Genomic DNA, 17,678 nt, shown 5'->3' with positions numbered 1-17,678 from the left:
CTTATATTTACGACCGAGAACGTAACGAGAATATTTTTAGTACGATAAAGACAGCGGTATCTTGAAGGAATCGGGATTCTTGTTCACATTCCTTCTTCACCGTGATGTTTACTCGAACCAGTTGCTTTCTTTGTGCCTGTACATTTATTTTAGAAACGATGAGAGTCATTTAAAGTTATAGGTCACGTTCCAGGGAAAACGAATGCCGCTAGCTAACGGAGAAGCTTTGTTAAAGAAGGATACGAAATTAGCAAAGTTTTCTCGGCGATGGCTACAAAGACTCTTCTCGTTGTTGGAACGCCTGCTAATAGTAGGTCTGCTTCGATAGCGGATGTTCTTTTTCTTTCGTTTCCCGTTATTTCGTTTCTTCATTTCGCGTCCAACCGATACCAAAGGGCCATTTAGTTAATGAGCATCCGATACCAATTATTTACGGTCGTCCATGTGACCGCCATAATAATGGACGGCGACGACGATCACGACGGCGACGACGACGGCAACAGCGACGTCGACGACACGTGCTGACGATACGTTAAGCCGGAACGGTTGCTGTCTCCCAGCCAGTTTTATATATCGAATTTGACATGCCCGGCACGTACGGACTTGCCACTAGCGAAACTATTCGGTCGGAATTACAATGTGAACGGTAAATGGAAGAAGAGGGTTTAAAGAATAGAGGTGGACAAGAGTGACGTACACCTTGGGAATCCATTTTGCTCCACAGTGAATGTTCGGACGCACGATGTACGGGACACCGCACCGAGTGAAATGTATTAAATTTTCCTTTCGACGCAGTTGTCGGACTTGGAAACGATTTTTGAGCACTTTGTCAGATTCTTTGGAAAATTTTCCTCCTTAGTTACTGCCTGTGTAACTACGCTTTTATTCGTTACTCGCTCCGAGTACTTACCTGAAAGCATTTGAAATTTAATGATTTCGCGTTAGATTGGGAATATTGTGGCAATGATAGAAATTATATAGAACGATAGATACGATATAAATCGTTTGAAAAATATTAAAAAAAATATAAATTTATATTATATTTAAAAAAGATAATTTTTACCATTCGAAAGAAGGTGTAACTCGTTCTTTGATGGTCATATGTTTAAAAGAAGTAGATATTATTTAGTTGCGATCAAAATTTATTCGACTGTAAGGCACGTACGTAGTAAACGTGTAAGATGGTGAGAGAAAACAGATGTCAGGAGAATCATTGGACATCTTTCCTTGCTCGTTTACGAGATAGCAACACGCCCGGGAACCGGCATCATGCTGTGCTCTCTAGAGGAATATAAACTGACTCATTTTGAACCAGCTCGTCGTTCACCAATGACGTTTGTTCTATGTTTTGATTCGGAATTCAATTACGGTTTAAAAGCGCATGTAGAACGATGCTGATAACAATATATAATTTAATATCGTTCAATTAGTGTAGTCAATAATTAATAACTTCCTTGGTTACTCGTGAAAATAATTCAAAGCATATAACACAGGATTGTGATTATCAATTATCTAAATTACATTTTCATTAAATTAATCAACGAACGCTACAAGTGGTATGAATATTTATTTGTGTGTGCGAGTATAATTTAGTCGTAGATTAAAATTTAAGGAGTGCAGGTAATTCTTTCATTTCCTATAACGCATGTGTACGTAGAACGTACAAATATTTGGCATTGCTTGCAAATATTTTGACAGAGCATACTTTATTAGATTTTATTGTCGAATACAAGAATGGATTCAGGACTTTCTGAGTTTCACAATGGAAAAATAAATAAATGCCTCATTTCGAGGTTCATACGTGTTCTCTCATTATAATTAGCTACCCGTTTTAAATCACTGATTCGACCAATTACGTTTGAGTATCCGTTCTTATGCACAGATAGGGTAGTTCCACAAAAATTATTATCGTAGATATATTATAATTTATTGCACTATCTCTTTTGCGTTTTATTATTTCTACATATCTACGTTAGGTGTCTGTTTGGCCGTGCGTCATTCGTTAAAATCTCTTCTCTGGTGTTTTCGGAGCCGTCGGTTCGATTCGGCAAACGTCGATCGGGAACAATGAAAGCGAGAGGGCGAGCAAACGAAATGCCGCCGTTGAGAAGAGGAGAGGAAACTAAAGAGAGAGAGAGAGAGAGAGAGAGAGAGAGAGATTTTTCACACAGTGGCCAGGAGGCATCGAGCATGGACGTTTTCCCTTGCGATTTCCGAGCGGTATCGCGTCGGTACTTTCGACGAACGATGACCGCATGCAACGAACAGAGAGAAGGCTCTCTGTCCCTGGACGAGAAGACCGGAAAAATAGCAAGTTGAAAAGGAGGGTCGGTAGCAGACGCCCCTCCTGTTCTCGACTATTCCGAGTGGCTGCATTTGGCAGCAGCCGACAGGGCGTTTGAGCGATTCGGTTTATTTTCGGGTCAAGTTTTCGTCCGACCGCTTCGCAATCAGCCATTGCATTGTCCAGGGGACAATACATTTACTGCGAGCAACGGCGTAGGAATTCGTCGAACGCCAGGCAACTCGTTCACCTTCACCCACCCCTCCGTGATCGTCAACCGCTCTCGTCGAACGTCGTATTTTCGGTCGGGATTTTCGGAAATTCGATTTAACCGGCGACGTCGCGGCGCGTCGTTTCGCGCCACCAAACTATTCGGATATCGAGTCGGTCTCATAGAATTCCGTGATAATTGCCAAACCAACAGTCGACGCAGGTGTCTTTTACGTGGCGTCGATGCGCTTCTGGTTTGTCGTTTGTTTAAACCAAGCTCCATAGTGTTGGAATCGTTGGTGAAATCGGTTATATTTCATTACGGAGAATCAATATGTTTATCGAGCAGGTGCGAGTACGATGGAAGGGCAATTTGGTTGGATGATGTTTGATAAAGATTCGATTTGTTCGCCGGAGTTAGTTGTAATTTACAAGGATTTTCAGACACTGACGAATCGCAGCGAAATGTATCATGCGTCGTTGAACCGAGGAAGATTTGTGTTACGAGTTGATACGCGACACAGATAGGCGATACTGTTATATGACAAGGCATAAATTTTATCACCCCTTTTGCGACGAACCTTTCAACTCGAAGTTGACAGAGTCGCTCTATTTTATTATAACGCGTAGACACTCGGGGTACAAATGTCTATCTCTTGCGAAAAAGTAGATCTTTTCTTAAAAATACAGAGGGATAAAATGTCACGAATCAAGTTATTAACAACACGGATGATAAGCGCTTAATTTGAAAAATACTGTGTGCCATAATCGTCAAGCATAACTATAAAATTCTCGCTTTAATTCCATATGAAATGGTGTGTCATATAGCTCAATCGCGGCCGCCTTTCAAATTCCATCGACTCACGTTTATCTTCGCTTTGTAGTAACTGTGTGCTATTTAAACGTTTAGCTGCTCTTCGTTAATTTGGCGCGCAACATGTCGAGAGATCGCTGTATTTTGCAATCGTAATAGTCCCGTAATCCGACTTCGTTAATATCATCAGTCTTGTACTTCGTGCAACGTACGAGGCAATGAGTTAAATCGTAAGCTCTGTTTTACGTCTGCACCTAAATTAAGGGTGACTTGTATGCATCGATCACGGAAATGGGCCCTTGAAAATCATCATTCGGGACTTCGCATCCGAATTTTCTTATCTTCCCATCTCACGCGAATTCTCCAAAGTCGCGGATGACGAAGGAAGTTCAATCTCGACCGAGTCAATCTCTTTAGTCGAGGATAGAGCGTCGGACGCGATGAAATTAGAGACACCTGGTATATATGCGGCAGCACTACGTCGTGCGGCATGCGGCGTCGAGAAGCTTTGGCGCAGGATGAGGATTTAGTATGTAAGGCACGTGTTCGCATCTGCCTTTATGAGCGTTTCCCGCGATTCCAGCGCGTTTCGTCCTCATTCTCAGGCAACCTTGCAGCAAGGCTTCGAGGTGGGCTCAGGGTTTTGGGATTAAGGGCGTCGCCGATCATATTAAGGCCGGAGATATCTCATCTGCTCCTTATCCGGCGGGCTATGAGCCCGCCAGTAAACTCCGCTGCGTTTGTTCCACATAAATTACAAGGACTTTGCCCATAGCACGCGATGTCGTTCAGTGTGTACGCGGCCTTAATGCCGGAAGGTCTCGTCAAACTTGCTATATCGTGGTGCCGGGACGAACAGTTTACGAGACGACCGGGTAAACCGATTTTAACATTGGCCCTCGGGATCAGGCTTGTTCGACGACGTTGTAATTGCTTTTCGGATTATCGCCGTTCAACTGAAACTTTGACTCCATTTTTTCGATCAATTCACCACCGCTTTTGATGAACGCGTGTTACGTTGTTGCAGGACCTAGGCTAAACTTTGTTATATCGATGGCGGGAAAGGTTTCACGTGGTATGCCGGTAATCCTTCTGAACTATACACCGAGAGTAGGAAATTATAACGTGTATTAACACGTTCGCTATCCCTATTCACAGAGAGATTCGACCGCTACAAATACCGTGCTTGGATTTTAATAACTTTCCAAGATACGATACACGTCGTTGTAGTACTGAATTAAACGTAATCCATTGTTTCTTATACTACGCTGAAATATCTTCATAAACGTATTTGCGTTATTGAAAGTGGAAACGCAAGGATTCCAGTTACCTGCTATGTTACGGGACGGAATATATACAAGGTTGGAACTTTCGAACAAGCGTAAATATGACGGATAAATTTAAAGATCTTCTCGAACGAAAACCTTCTTCAAATTCTTTGTACGTCCTAGAATTCTAAGGGTATGCCAGATATCTGAGAATGGCAGTTCCAGATAGAGGATGTAGTCGAACTACAAAGTTTCTGATGTGAAAATGTGACACTACGCGCGTGAACTATGTCCGACGTATAGCGGAAGCAACTTCTCTAAATCTCGAAGAATATTTATCGCTGCTTTCTTGTTCCTTGTCCCAACCAGTTTATATGTCGCTAGATATCCATCAAACGGTCGAAGACTCCATCATCATTCACATTTTTCAATCAAGCAAATATCTGCCATAACTTGCTCCGGTTCTTTGTTTCAACGCGTGCTTGGAAGCTTAATAACACGACTGTTCGCGAATTCTCTAAAAATCGGTATCAAGAGGGTAAGGTATAAAGAGCAGAGTGGATGGTCATTAATCAAGGGGAGTGACACGTGTTACTGAAAATCCGCGAAAACCGGTCTATCGGTTGGAATTTCCCGCTCTCGGGCGGCCGTCAATCCTCTTACTTGGCTGTCAGCTGGTGAGAAAATTGTATCCTGCCATTGATACCGTTGGTAACGCACGCGTTTCGCTCGGAGGCCATCGGGCTCCTCGACGACGCGACGCGTCCAGGGCAACGAGACGGGAATGTCGAGCGAGAAGCAGCCGACGGACGAAATTGGATCCTCGGTTGCCAGGAAAATTGCGAGCGACGCTGTTTCGCGCCTTGCCGAGCCGGGACCGCGTTTTACGGAATAGCCGAGGAAGAAACGAAAGCCTGCACGCGTGCCATCGTGAAATTTCACTCTCCGAGCGATAAACGTTCCGTAACCGCTCGTAATTGCACGGCCATCAAGTGTTCTCACTTGCAACCTGGAAAAGTCGAGGCTGTTCAGAGTAATGTGAAATTCAAGCCACGCGTACCCAAGGATGAGGGTGGAAGTTTCGTTGAACTTTCTGTTATGGAAGATCTGTTCTTGATGTTGAAAAGAATTGACGTTCACGGAAATTGTTATGGCACGGAGATCCAGTAGAATTTGCGGATATTTCCTAAGTATGGTAATTGAGTCGACTGATTGTTAAGATGAGGACGTGTCGAGTCATCGATCTCTAGTTGGGATCAAGAAAGATCCACGCTAAAAATGAATTTACCAAGAATACGATAAATTATTGTAGAATAAAGTAAAGATTCAATTTCTCAGCTTCGTAAATTTAAAAGGAACACCGTGGCAATAAATTTCTTTAATTCACACTGCTGTGGAACAACGAAACGGGATATGTACTATACACGATCTAAAGAAAGTAGGAATACGATTTTCCACTTCTATGGGAATCGTTGCCTGGTATATTTGGACTGTACACGACTGTCAGGAACTTGAGAATTCTCCGACGAGAAACGATCGCGATACGGTTTCTCGCGAGCAGTTACGCGTTTCTTCGATAATACGATCCCTATCGTCCTTCTTTCGTTTTCCCCGAATACAGAAGCGCATCGGCTGAGAAGTTTCTTATTGCCGTAGAAAGTTCTAGCGCAGAAACGATGTTAAACTGGCAAACGATTCGGCAACTTGCCGGCGAGTATTACGTATAATATCCGTGACGGTTCATACCGGATTATATTCATAGAAGCGTTTTATAAAACAGCAGAGTTACTGCACAAAATATGTAGAAGGTGTAACGAGTACGCCATAGAAAGGACGACGAACCTTTTTGCAGCCTGCCGACTAGAACTTGCAACGATATTTTGACAAGTGAATTTGTCACGCGGATCGTGCTCGAAACGCGATGCTTTCGTTTTTACAACGATTCAAAGAAATTATCGAGAATTATACAGTAGCTTATCAGTGCTTCTTTATTGAAATCATTTTCTAATTATCTTTGAACATTTTAGAAAAGCTTATCATCGCCTGAGTAAAAACGAAGAACCACGTATATCATAAATCGTTTCTACGGTTCTGAGCATTACGCAATCGCGTTAAAAATATCGGCTCGCTATAAATCCAAGGTAAAATCGCAGGACCACCGACAAGTAGCTTTCTATCGGTCTCGCCAAGATCACTGACTTCTTCGACACAGAAGGGGAAACAGAAAGGGAAGAGCCAATAGGGAAAAAGGTCGCAGCAATCGGCGGCGATCGGGATTGTTCGCGAGTTACCGAGTTCGAGTCAAGATTAATGTTAACTTCGCCGTAGGAGTTAATAAGTCCGAGACCGATAAATCCCGCTAACTCCTCGTCGCTGTTCTCTTACTTTCCTTTCCGTTTCCTCTTTTCTTTTCCCTCATTCTTCTCGTGCCTGTGCACAGCCCCTGCTGCTCCATTACAGTCCTCGTGACCGGTCGCTTACGCGCCGTCCCCAATCCGTCGCAGAGCTTTGAGAAACTCGAAAACTTTCCTGACGAGAAAAAGCCGACCGTATCACCCGTCGTCTCGGCAAGAAGCTCCCGACAGTCCTTTCTAGGATCATTTCCGTCGTGAATCCTCCAATGTTTTGTCGCGATTACTTGTATCCAATAGTTTTCATATTACGCGAAAGCTACACCGTTTCCCCGTCATTGTTTGTCGTATCACGTGCTCGTATACCACGTTGCTATGCGTAACTTTAATCCTTTGAATGCTAAATACTCTGGACACGAACTGTTTAGTCAATAACAAAATGTTTCTATATTTTCTATTTAATTGTTTTTCAATTTGAACTGTACCATTTTCTGAACAGACAGACCACCGAGGATTCTCCGCTTCGCATAGTTGAAATATTTAAATACGTTTGAAAGAGATAAACTAGCGACGAAAACGAGGAGGGCAACTAAAAATTGTGTAGTAACAGCGATCCGACACGGTCAGCTTTCACGTTTCTACAGGAAGAAATAGAACGGAAGTTGGTCGCTAAAGAGGACTCTCTGGAAAAGCCCTGTCAGGGAAGCTGACGTTTAATTTAATAAATGCCGCGCTGTCGTGTTCTTTCTTTTCGCTTCTTTCCTTTGCGACTCTCATGGAAGGGCGTTTCCGCGCCATTTCCTCCTGGCGCTGGTAACTGCCATTCCGTTGCCGTTTAAAATTTCTTCGGAAAAACTACGCGAACCTGGACGAGGTGCAGCTTATTAAAGGGGTCGAACTCGTAGGCACCAAGTTTCTCGTAACTTTGAAATTTCTGCTTCGTACTTGCTCTCGTTTAAGCTTAACTCCACAGTGCCAATTTTTGTCTTTTCTTTCGTTCTTTCCTTGTTTTCCCGGGAATAGAATTTGAGTTTCGAGTGATTATTTGCCGATCTACTTCTTGAAAAATGTATATCAATTCTGAATTACGAGAGCAGGTGCTTTAAAGTATTTCCGTTTCGCTGTTTTGCTTATTTCACTAAGTATTTTATATGGATCTATGAGTAAGAATTTGTAATTTTGTTATATAACAAAATAGTATTGGAGGTTTAGGACAACATGGGAATGCAATATCAGCCGAAAGTTTTTCCTACTGAAATAACTTGGAACGAAAATTTGTTATACCGCAGTAGAATATCTGAGCACACAAATATCATTAACCCACTCCACGATATGTATTGTTTCATCGTTCTACGCGTTCATTTGATCATGTAGTATGTTTTCCAATTCTGTTGAGTAAGCAAAAGCTGCTATAACGAAATAACGTAGTCTGGCCGATCGTGGAACACGGTGTCAACCAGATACAATTTCAATTATTAGCGACACGAGCCTAATACCATCAGTGTCTATTGTTGTCACGGCTAATTGCGGACGGCTTAATGGAATTTCCGAGTAGACGGGAATCATGTAAGCTCAACAATGACGAATGTAGTGCGATATAAACTTACGACTGTTATAGAACTTCGGGATTTACCGAAATTATCTAGTTTATGTAATTCACTTTGGTGCCGTTCGCATCTACAATAGTATGATTTCCATGGCAAGTTATAGTAATTTCTTCGAAAAAGTACATTTTCCAAGAGGAAATTAAAGTTTCTTGTGGTGAAATCTACTGAATTATTTTAGATTGCGCTGCATTCCTCGATAAAACCACATTTTTAGAACGAACGCTGTACGTGTAAATGTTTCGAAACTGATTCGCGAGCATGATTGCGAGAGAAAGACGTAGACGAAGAATCGGGACAAGTATACCGTGCACGTGGGCACAGTTACGAAGGACGTGAGTACGAATCTGGAAAGGAAACTTTCTTCATTTTTCGCCGTTGCTTGATCGGTTCAAAGTTTTCCCTGAAATATCGCGAGAATCAATCCCCGACGCGAATGGCCCCGATCGAACGGTCTTTTCTACGCTTTCCCGTTGTCGTTTGAGTTTAGAGAAGTAACGAGTCGACTTCCGACCGGTCCGACGCTTCGTCTTGCTTCATCCTGCGCGTTTGAAAAAGTTTGGTAAACGTAGAACGACGAAAACCTTGCTTTGTGAATTATACGTTTTTATGGCTGTCCTCTCGCATTCAGCAGAGACTTACGCCAGTCCAGGATTTTCAAATATCTCTGTCCATTTGTAGAGAAATATATTCGATTTCATGTTTATAGATATGCCATGATTATAAGAATTTATTCAAAATACACACTGTCTGTCTATTTCACTGCAGTGCCTCGCACTTAGTTATTCTTTAAAAAATGTGTATAAATTGTTAAGGTTATTAGATGCATAAAGAGGGAGAAACGCGTGGATAAATTGTAAGGTAGAAGATATATTTTAAATACAAAAGTGTAAGTGCAAGTGGGAATATAATTTGAGTTGGTCCAGATCCAGCAGTGTTACCCTGTAACTGAAAACCCCGAAGCCAACGTCTACTGTTTATGATCTGCCTTCGTCCCAGTCTTTTGCCTATACGCTGTCGATGGCTTCAGCGCTTGAGAAAACTAAAAAGGCCAGATGTAGAGTTCTCTTAGAAGTGGTGACCACTTCAACATAGATAAAATTATAACTTGCAATAATTCGAAATGAATAATAACGAGCCATTGTATGGAATCGTTGCATTTTGAAAGTAATTTAATTTAAGCTATTTTAATTAGCAAATTATACAATTATTTGCGTGAGATACAGTAATTACAGTCGATGTCTATTTATCTCGTATAGAATGGATCGCAGATTCCGCGAAAATGAATCAGACAATTTAAATCCCATTCTCTGCAGATAAGCAGTACACGCGGGCAATTTTGGTCGGAAAGCGTTGGACATAGCTGTAGAGCTCTCGTAATAGGGACAGAGATGATTTCCGTGAACCTTAGGTTTAGCCAGCTCAGGCCACATCACTGTTCGCCAAATTCTCGTATGTACATATCTCACTTTCTGTCAATATTATCGGTTGGTATTAGTGTATCGATTAAACCGATCTCGATTAGTGCGTTCTATGCTCTCCTTGCAACCTAAGTACAACCATTGACATCGACTTTGCTAATAATCTCTATCTTCGAAAATAAAAACCCTTCTGAATTTAACATTTCCATTATGCGTAGATGCACTTACTCGTTATTTATATTCGAGCAAAGTTATTATAAAAGTGAAGAAGAGATGTTTGTTCCGGCGGCAAATTCTTTCTCTGGCATAGCGTTTGACAAATATCGGTTTATTGGGGAGAGGAAGAAGACGAAAGAGAAAAAAAAATAAGGGAACCAACGGTATACGCATTTCGTCTTCAGCTTCGTATACAGAATGGAGGAAACGGAAAATCGAAAGTGCTTCACCGCCATTTCCGGCGGCCGCTCTCTCACGGCTGGTGTACCTCGGGCGTTGCTGTCGAATGCAAAAAAGGAGAATGAAATATCGCGTCTGCGAGCACGACGCGTGAAATTCTTTCGAAAATAGCTTCGTTATACGAGATGCCCGGTTTACACGTAGCTGTAAATCCTTTCGATTTAGATGGCACCGCGAAAATAACAATTTTTCCACGAACATTCGTCCCTCCAGTTGGTGGGAGGGAGGGAGTTGCCTCATCGCATTTTCCTTCGCCGATGTTCTCATCAATTTTTGCTCGTCGAATCGTAAAGTTTTCCAACGTGATACAAACGTCAGCTCGAGGGGACAAATCATCTCTGAAATTACAGTCTACCCCCGGTTGAACTCAGTGAATGTCGCGCGAACGGAAACACCATTATCCCCTCTGTTCCTCTGTCGCGACTTTTGACACACTTTCCGGCTTGTTACAGACGAAGCGAATATAGTGCCGGCAAGCCACTGGCTTACCAGACATTGCCAATTTTTCAGACTTCGCATGGTTATCTAGTTCTCAGATCATCCTGAACTTTACTGTCCATCTGTGTACGCTCTGATTCGGTTTGATAAGTTTCTTTAGAACCGGCAAGTTGAGAGAAAGTTTCGTCGTATGTAGGACGACCGAGGTGCCGGGAAAAATTGGAAAATTTCGAAATATCGAGAAACTCTGCTCTGCCTGACCTGACTATCCCAACGATAAATCAGATTTCGTACCTATATTCTTCCCATTTACGTAACAAATATTTCTTATTTCAAATGCCAGCGTTTCATTCTTCCATTCGAGGACAATCGCAATCAAAATATAATTAATTTATTTTACACTAATTTTAGCGTCTACCTTTATAGTAGATGAAAAAAATCATTGTCTAGACCCCGTACCTTTAATTCAGTTCAGAGACGATAGAGGCAATTATAGAAAATAAAGATACGAAGAAATTACAATATCTTTTCCCTCTCTTAAGGATAAGCAAAAATTGAAGCTTCCACGCGAATGTAATCACGCGCACGCACGTCTATGTATGTGGCTGATCGTGGCTGCTACTGTGTTATCCGTCGGTTTGTGGGAGTGGCAACACGTGTTTCCCATGTGTGTCAACCCGCAGTCTAGTCGCAGAGAGGACGAGAAAGGGGGATATCGGCGCGATATCGGCCTGTACGACTTCTCATAGAGACGGGCTGCATACATATCGTCGGTTTCGTAGTGCCGCGTGGCACGAAGTGCACGAAACCCTTGCAAAGCTGAGCGAACTCGTCCATGTGTTCCGCATGCGCGGTCTACTTCTATTAGCCTTTCTATGGTAGAAGACTTCTTTGCATCTCTAGGTAATTTTTCATAAGCGAGGGAGGATGTCTTTTGCTCAGGAACTTGCCTGCGCGCGGTATTTCTCTGACTTTTTGCTTTCCCTTTCACATAACGTTGACTAAGAGGAGAAACGAGCAGCGCGATTGTGAACGATATTGACTACTTTGACGATAGTCAAGAAATATATGAAAAGCGAATAGAGAGTAATTATTGATCGGAGTTTCTTTTGAATGAAGAAATAAATAGAATTCAAAATAATACGACATCGCCTTCCAATAGAGTCGATTTAAAAGAGGAATAAAATGGGTCGCGTTGAAAATTTGTGTACCTACACTAAATACGAAAATGCATACGTGATTGTATCAGATAGATTTCTATCTATAAAATGTTCAAGTACAATTCGAAAGGAGTATTCTGCTGCATAGATTAATGTAATTACGTTTCAAAGTAGTACATTTTACCAATGTAAATCTGAATCAAAGGTTAATTTTGGTCCTCATATTCTCTACTGAATTTTAAAACATTTCCCTTCTCGTGTTTTATCCTGCAATATACTTCATTGAAAAAAGTGGTAAGTACAGGGGAAAGTGGTTTTATTTGCGATTTCTCTGGATCGTTTGCTAAAACCTTTGGGGAAAAAATCCTTGTTGAAAAATTAATCTATCCCTAGTAGCCATGTTTCGTGAAAACGCTTTCATTAAAAAGTTGCTTAACTAGGAATATTTGCGGATATTGTTATGAGGCGTCAGGCGCACAAAGCGTTATTGTTCTCATTTGTTAAAGTCTGGAAAATATGTAGTTGCTTGTTTCGCGAAACATACTTCCGTTGCAGGTCCCGTAACCAGGCATCGGGATACAGCGCGCTAACGAAAATATTTATTAAAAATTTGCAACAATTTCCATGATGTTTCCTCTCGCGTTTCTAACTAACGGACGCGCTTCTACGTGCGGCCGGCTATTAGGAAACCGTTCGATTAGACATATCGTGGAAATGGACGAACGAGTTCAATTAAGAAACAATTATAGGCGTGGCAACGAGAACTCGTTTTCTGGTTGGCGGATAAAAATCCGACGGTCAACGAGCGTGGCGGGATGGCGCGGTGTGGTGCAACGACGCAAAATTGTGCTCGTGGAGTCCTTATGAATCGCCAACACGATGTAATTACGTCGACATTGCAACAAGTAATTTCAGAAAAGCGGTGCTCGTTCGCAAACCAACGAAATTCGTGTACGAACGAGAAAAGAAAAGAGAGAGAGAGAGAGAGAGGGAAAACGCGGGAGAAAGAAGAGCGACGAAACTATTCCATTGAATTTAAAACGATATTTCCCTTTCATTGATTTTTACACTATTCTGCCTTTCTAGTGTTGTGAAGCATTTTCACCTCTCTCCTTCGTTGTTTAGTCATACGTGGAACGCCACAGATTTAAAATACATTTGTTCGACTCTCGAAAACCATTTTTTCCCGATGTTCAAGCGTACCAGTGTAGATCGCCGTAAATGCATATGCGTGATAAATTACTGGATGACGAACGAGCGATATTTCTGCGTTAATATATTATAACGAAACTGTGTACGTGAGCGTGCGAGCACGCGTGCACGCGGTATAACAAAAACCATCCTCGCTTAAAAAATCCTGTGGTCGTAACGTATGTTTAATTGCAAGAATTATCGCGTTGCCTTAAGTAACGCTAGCTGTAATTCGTATCAACGTTTCAGTCCAATCCATATAAACACGCCGCTTGCCCACTTGAAACATACATTTGACGTGGACTTTTTATTTTTTCAATTCTCTGAAAACAGTTCATCGGACGGCTGAAATTGTCGATATTAAGTTACGAAACGTTCGTCTGCCGCTATTGCATAGAATAATACTGGGTTTCTCATATTAATTCAAGAATTAATTCGATTATGCAAACTTTCAATTATAACATCGCTATCGACAGATTTCAACGAATCAACAATTTTCAAGAAATAGATTCTCCAGTAATTTGAATCTTTTTCGTGCTTTTCGAAACTCACACGTTACTTATATTCTCCTGACTCCTCGACATACGGCAAATCCCTATCCTCCGGACGCTGTAAGTCTCGAGTTCATGCAACAAACTTGTAATTATTTGGAACGTCATACGTGGTTGTGCGGCGGACGCGAAAGATCTTCATTAAAGGACCGGGCCACGAAAGGATAATTAAAAGTTTCGCGAAGGTTGAAGCTTGCGGAGAGAGATGAGGGGGAAATGTTGCGCGACTCGGCCATCCTGAATTTCCCTGTTATTTGCTCCTCGAAATTGCCCCGTCTATCTGCCTTGCCCTCGATCCGTGCATCTTCCTTCCTTCCTTGAATTTCGTTGTTCGGGAAACCTTGGATCAGGCTGATCCGCGCCCTGAAACGTTAATTACGGTTGTCTGAGGCCGCGACAAAGTCGGCGAAAGTTTGCCAGCAGGCTACGGATTGGGCACAGCCCGGGGAAGACACTTTGATTTTGTCAACACGTGATTTCGTTACGCACGCAATTAAGAGAGTTGTGTTCATATACGATCTTCTTTGACGATGAATGTTGAACTTGAAGGGTTCGCAAGAGTGTTAAGGTTTTATTTGATTTCGGAGCTAATTTCAACTTACTAAATGGAATTAGGTAATTTTTGGTCTGATCTTACGGTACGTGGTGAGAAGTGTGCTCCTTGCTTAATCGATATCTTATGAACATCATTTGCTTCCGTGTTGGTAATAACGTTCACATTTTATACCGTGTGTACGTAACAACTTTAAATAAGCACGAGAAATGATGAAATTACGGTACAGTAATTTTCATCAAATCCTTGAGTATGAATTTCGTTGAAATAGAGGCAACTTGAAACCGTTGTTAGTTTCTAACTTCGAACTTATCGAAGATTCTTGAAGTTCCTCGAAAACAGCCTGCCTTCGTTAGATAATCTCCTACGTTAATTATTTTACCGATTATCTTTTTCTTGCAAATATCAGACGAGATAAGATAAGTATCGCGCTAGAGAGAACGGGTATAATCGAGACACGCTTCAGTATGCTTGTGCCATTAAAAATTCTTAGCCTAGCTAACACGATACGTATCGTGACTAATTTTACTAATAATTAATCCCTTTCTCTTTACAGACATGTCTTACAAGCCGCAGCGTCCCATTATCGAGGGTGAGTATCAAATAGAATAAAACTACTTCTGTGCTTGATAGTCTCTTTCTAGACTCGCATAAACTACTTAAAACAGACGTCTTTCACACTTTGGAAAATTACTAGCAACAGTGAAACACGGCAAATATAGTCAGACATCAAAAGCACTCGATACCCAGAGAAAAACAGAGAAAGATAGCGAACGACGTAGCATAATCGCGTTATAATGGGTTGCCAGCCGATGTAAACTAGCAAGCACGCGATATTTAAAAGCGAGTTATCTCGTAGATTGTTGGACACGAGAGTTCGCGTCTTTCTAGCCGACTCACGACTCAATTATACCGGGATCGCAGCCAGCTAGCGAATTTCGAAATCGCACCGTTTCGATTCGAACGATCACGCTATCGCAGCCACCCTGACAATCTTGCCTTGTACAATGAACGGCCGTTCTTGAAAGTTATTTCTCTCGACGTGATCGTGATTATTTTGCACACCCTCGTCCGCTATCGTGAAACCGGTAATTTTTCAGTAGTCGAACTATGCAATGGTCAGACATTAATAGTTGGAATTACGAGTTAGAGGATTGCGAAATTATTGCGCCGTTGCGTGGATTGCTGTAAAGTGCGTTTACATTAAAGCGTTTATCTCTCTTTTCCCCTTTTTATTTATCTTGATTTATGGATAGAGTGATTTTTCCCATTGCAGTAGAATAGAATTTAGCTGCGTCTAGATGCCGAACGGTGCATGAATATTTCTCCCTAAATCAAGATTGCTGACAATTGCTCGATCGCGGGCTTTTTACGCAACCAGGCTGCATTTATTGTTGTTATTCGAAACATGTTCCGATCATTATCTTTTGTAACGTTGAAAAGCTGCGTACTTCTATAAAACACCGATACAAATCATGCTGTCAAACGCATTATGCGAGGGCTCTTTTTCAACCATCTCACGCATTTCCGCCATTGTTGCACGGTACCTATTTGCACGCCATACTATTGGCGTATTTTGTTCAGGATTTTCGTTGGTAATGTTTGCATTTCGTGGTCATTGTAACACGATCATCTATGTACGTGCATGGCAGATGTTGGTACTTCGACAAAGTATCGTGCATGGATATGGCCGGGTCATTGTTTCAATGAATCGCAACTCTTGCATTAGCTTCAATAGAACGTCTAGCGAAATGGCAAAATTTCTGAAGAAAATTACAATTATGAAAAATATATCATTAAAGGATGAGTGTATTACCGATGTGCTTGCGTTAATTTCGCGTTACTTTTATTACTTCCGTTACATTTAAGAATTACTAATAGCTTAAAATCCTGTCGTGTAAAATGTTCTTTATCATCGTGAGTAGGGAAGTTTTCTTATAATAACCAATCTTGCAAAACATCCCGCGATAATTATAAAAAGAATTTGTCGAAATTTCTCTCGAAACAAGTAAGTACGTGTATCTTTCGATAATTGGCAATTACGTTTAAATCGATTCATCGAACGATAATTAATCTTTAAAGCTCGATCTTGGTTCATTAATCATTTAATTCGTCTTTTCTTTGCGTGACGGTGCATAATTCTGGGAATTCGGCGTTCGTACGAACGAGCAACCGACTGCGTTGAAACATCGTTACATCTGATCGCCTTAACAAGGCTAGAAATTACTTTAACGCGTTTGGAGAGCAGCGGGGCGGATCGCGTGAAATTTGTAGCGCAGAGAATGTCGATTATCAATTATTAGGGAAGTTGGTCGTGTAAAGGACGAGGCGGACGTTAGATACAGTTATACCATTATTTGAATAGTTCATCGATACGATCGTTTCGGCAATGCGCACTGCGGATATCCGAAGTTTCAACATTCGGATATTGAATATGGTTAGGCGGAAATTGGGAATATTCGGGATACTTTGGTCCATGTTACTTCGGGCAACATTAGATGTTTCGATGACAACGATGCGCCCGGCCAATTAGTTTTGAATTCCGCGTAAATCAGCCTTGAAGGGTCGTGTACGCGGCGGAATAATTGGAAACGGTCCCGATTCCCCGCGATTCGACGCGACGGTCTGTCAAATTCATGCGCTCGTACAGTCTGATTAGTGGCCAGAAGAGATGCAAGGAGAAAGCGAATAGATGTACAGACAAAGGACACGATATTTAATACTTCGAACGTGAAAACATAATGGTACAACTTTATTCGATTTATCTTTAATGTTTTACAAACCATCGTTCGACAGAAATTTTGCATCGTTTCTACGTTACACGCGTGAATTTTAACGCGTCTTTTATCTCTTTAATAACAGAACTATCTTTTACCAATTTTACGGACCAGGAAATTTCGAAACACAAAATTATCTGGCATTTTCATTGTCCACGCTTTGAGCATTAAATATTTGAAGTAAATGAAAATTATATCTCACGAGAATTTGAGTTCTCTGTGCTATTAATTGGAACATAATCATCTCACGATTAGTAGATAATTGTTTGCGGAAATAAGTCTGAACTTGCAAATGTCGCGATATGCGCGAAAGAATAAAACTCGACAAGTACACTACTCGTCGCTCAAGATATAATTCTCGAAATCCTATCAAGTGTATTATTTAAATATAAAATTTCAGTAACCATCGTGTGAATGCTCCTTCACGCGTTTTCGTGAATCGGCTTAACGTTTGCCAAGCATCGTCTGTAGTGTTTGCACAGAATCGTTCGAACGTTCTGAGATGCTCGCGTTTTCGAGCGCATTCGCGTTGCCAAGAAAAGCCACGAATATCTCTGTATTTCGTACTCTTAGATAGAGGTACTCGGCGCGCCGCCGCGA

General features: G+C 41.6%; 1 protein-coding gene across 10 annotated transcripts in view; it reads left to right on the top strand.

Annotated features, from left to right (window-relative positions):
* Positions 1-17,678, top strand: part of LOC122573408 (agrin-like) — a 382,715-nt gene that overhangs the window by 124,184 nt on the left and 240,853 nt on the right. For 9 of the 10 annotated variants that reach the window (XM_043739728.1, XM_043739727.1, XM_043739722.1 and 6 more), the window contains one exon: positions 14,858-14,893. The exons of the other annotated variant lie outside the window; for it this stretch is intronic. In XM_043739728.1, coding sequence (XP_043595663.1) covers positions 14,858-14,893 — 36 coding nt within the window. The remainder of the gene's footprint in view (positions 1-14,857; positions 14,894-17,678) is intronic. 10 annotated transcript variants of the gene reach the window in all.

The sequence above is a fragment of the Bombus pyrosoma genome, linkage group LG12 (genome assembly GCF_014825855.1).
Source record: "Bombus pyrosoma isolate SC7728 linkage group LG12, ASM1482585v1, whole genome shotgun sequence".
Taxonomy (NCBI): domain Eukaryota; kingdom Metazoa; phylum Arthropoda; class Insecta; order Hymenoptera; family Apidae; genus Bombus; species Bombus pyrosoma.
Note: the sequence above shows the minus strand (reverse complement) of the source record. Positions and strands in the feature narration are given on the sequence as shown.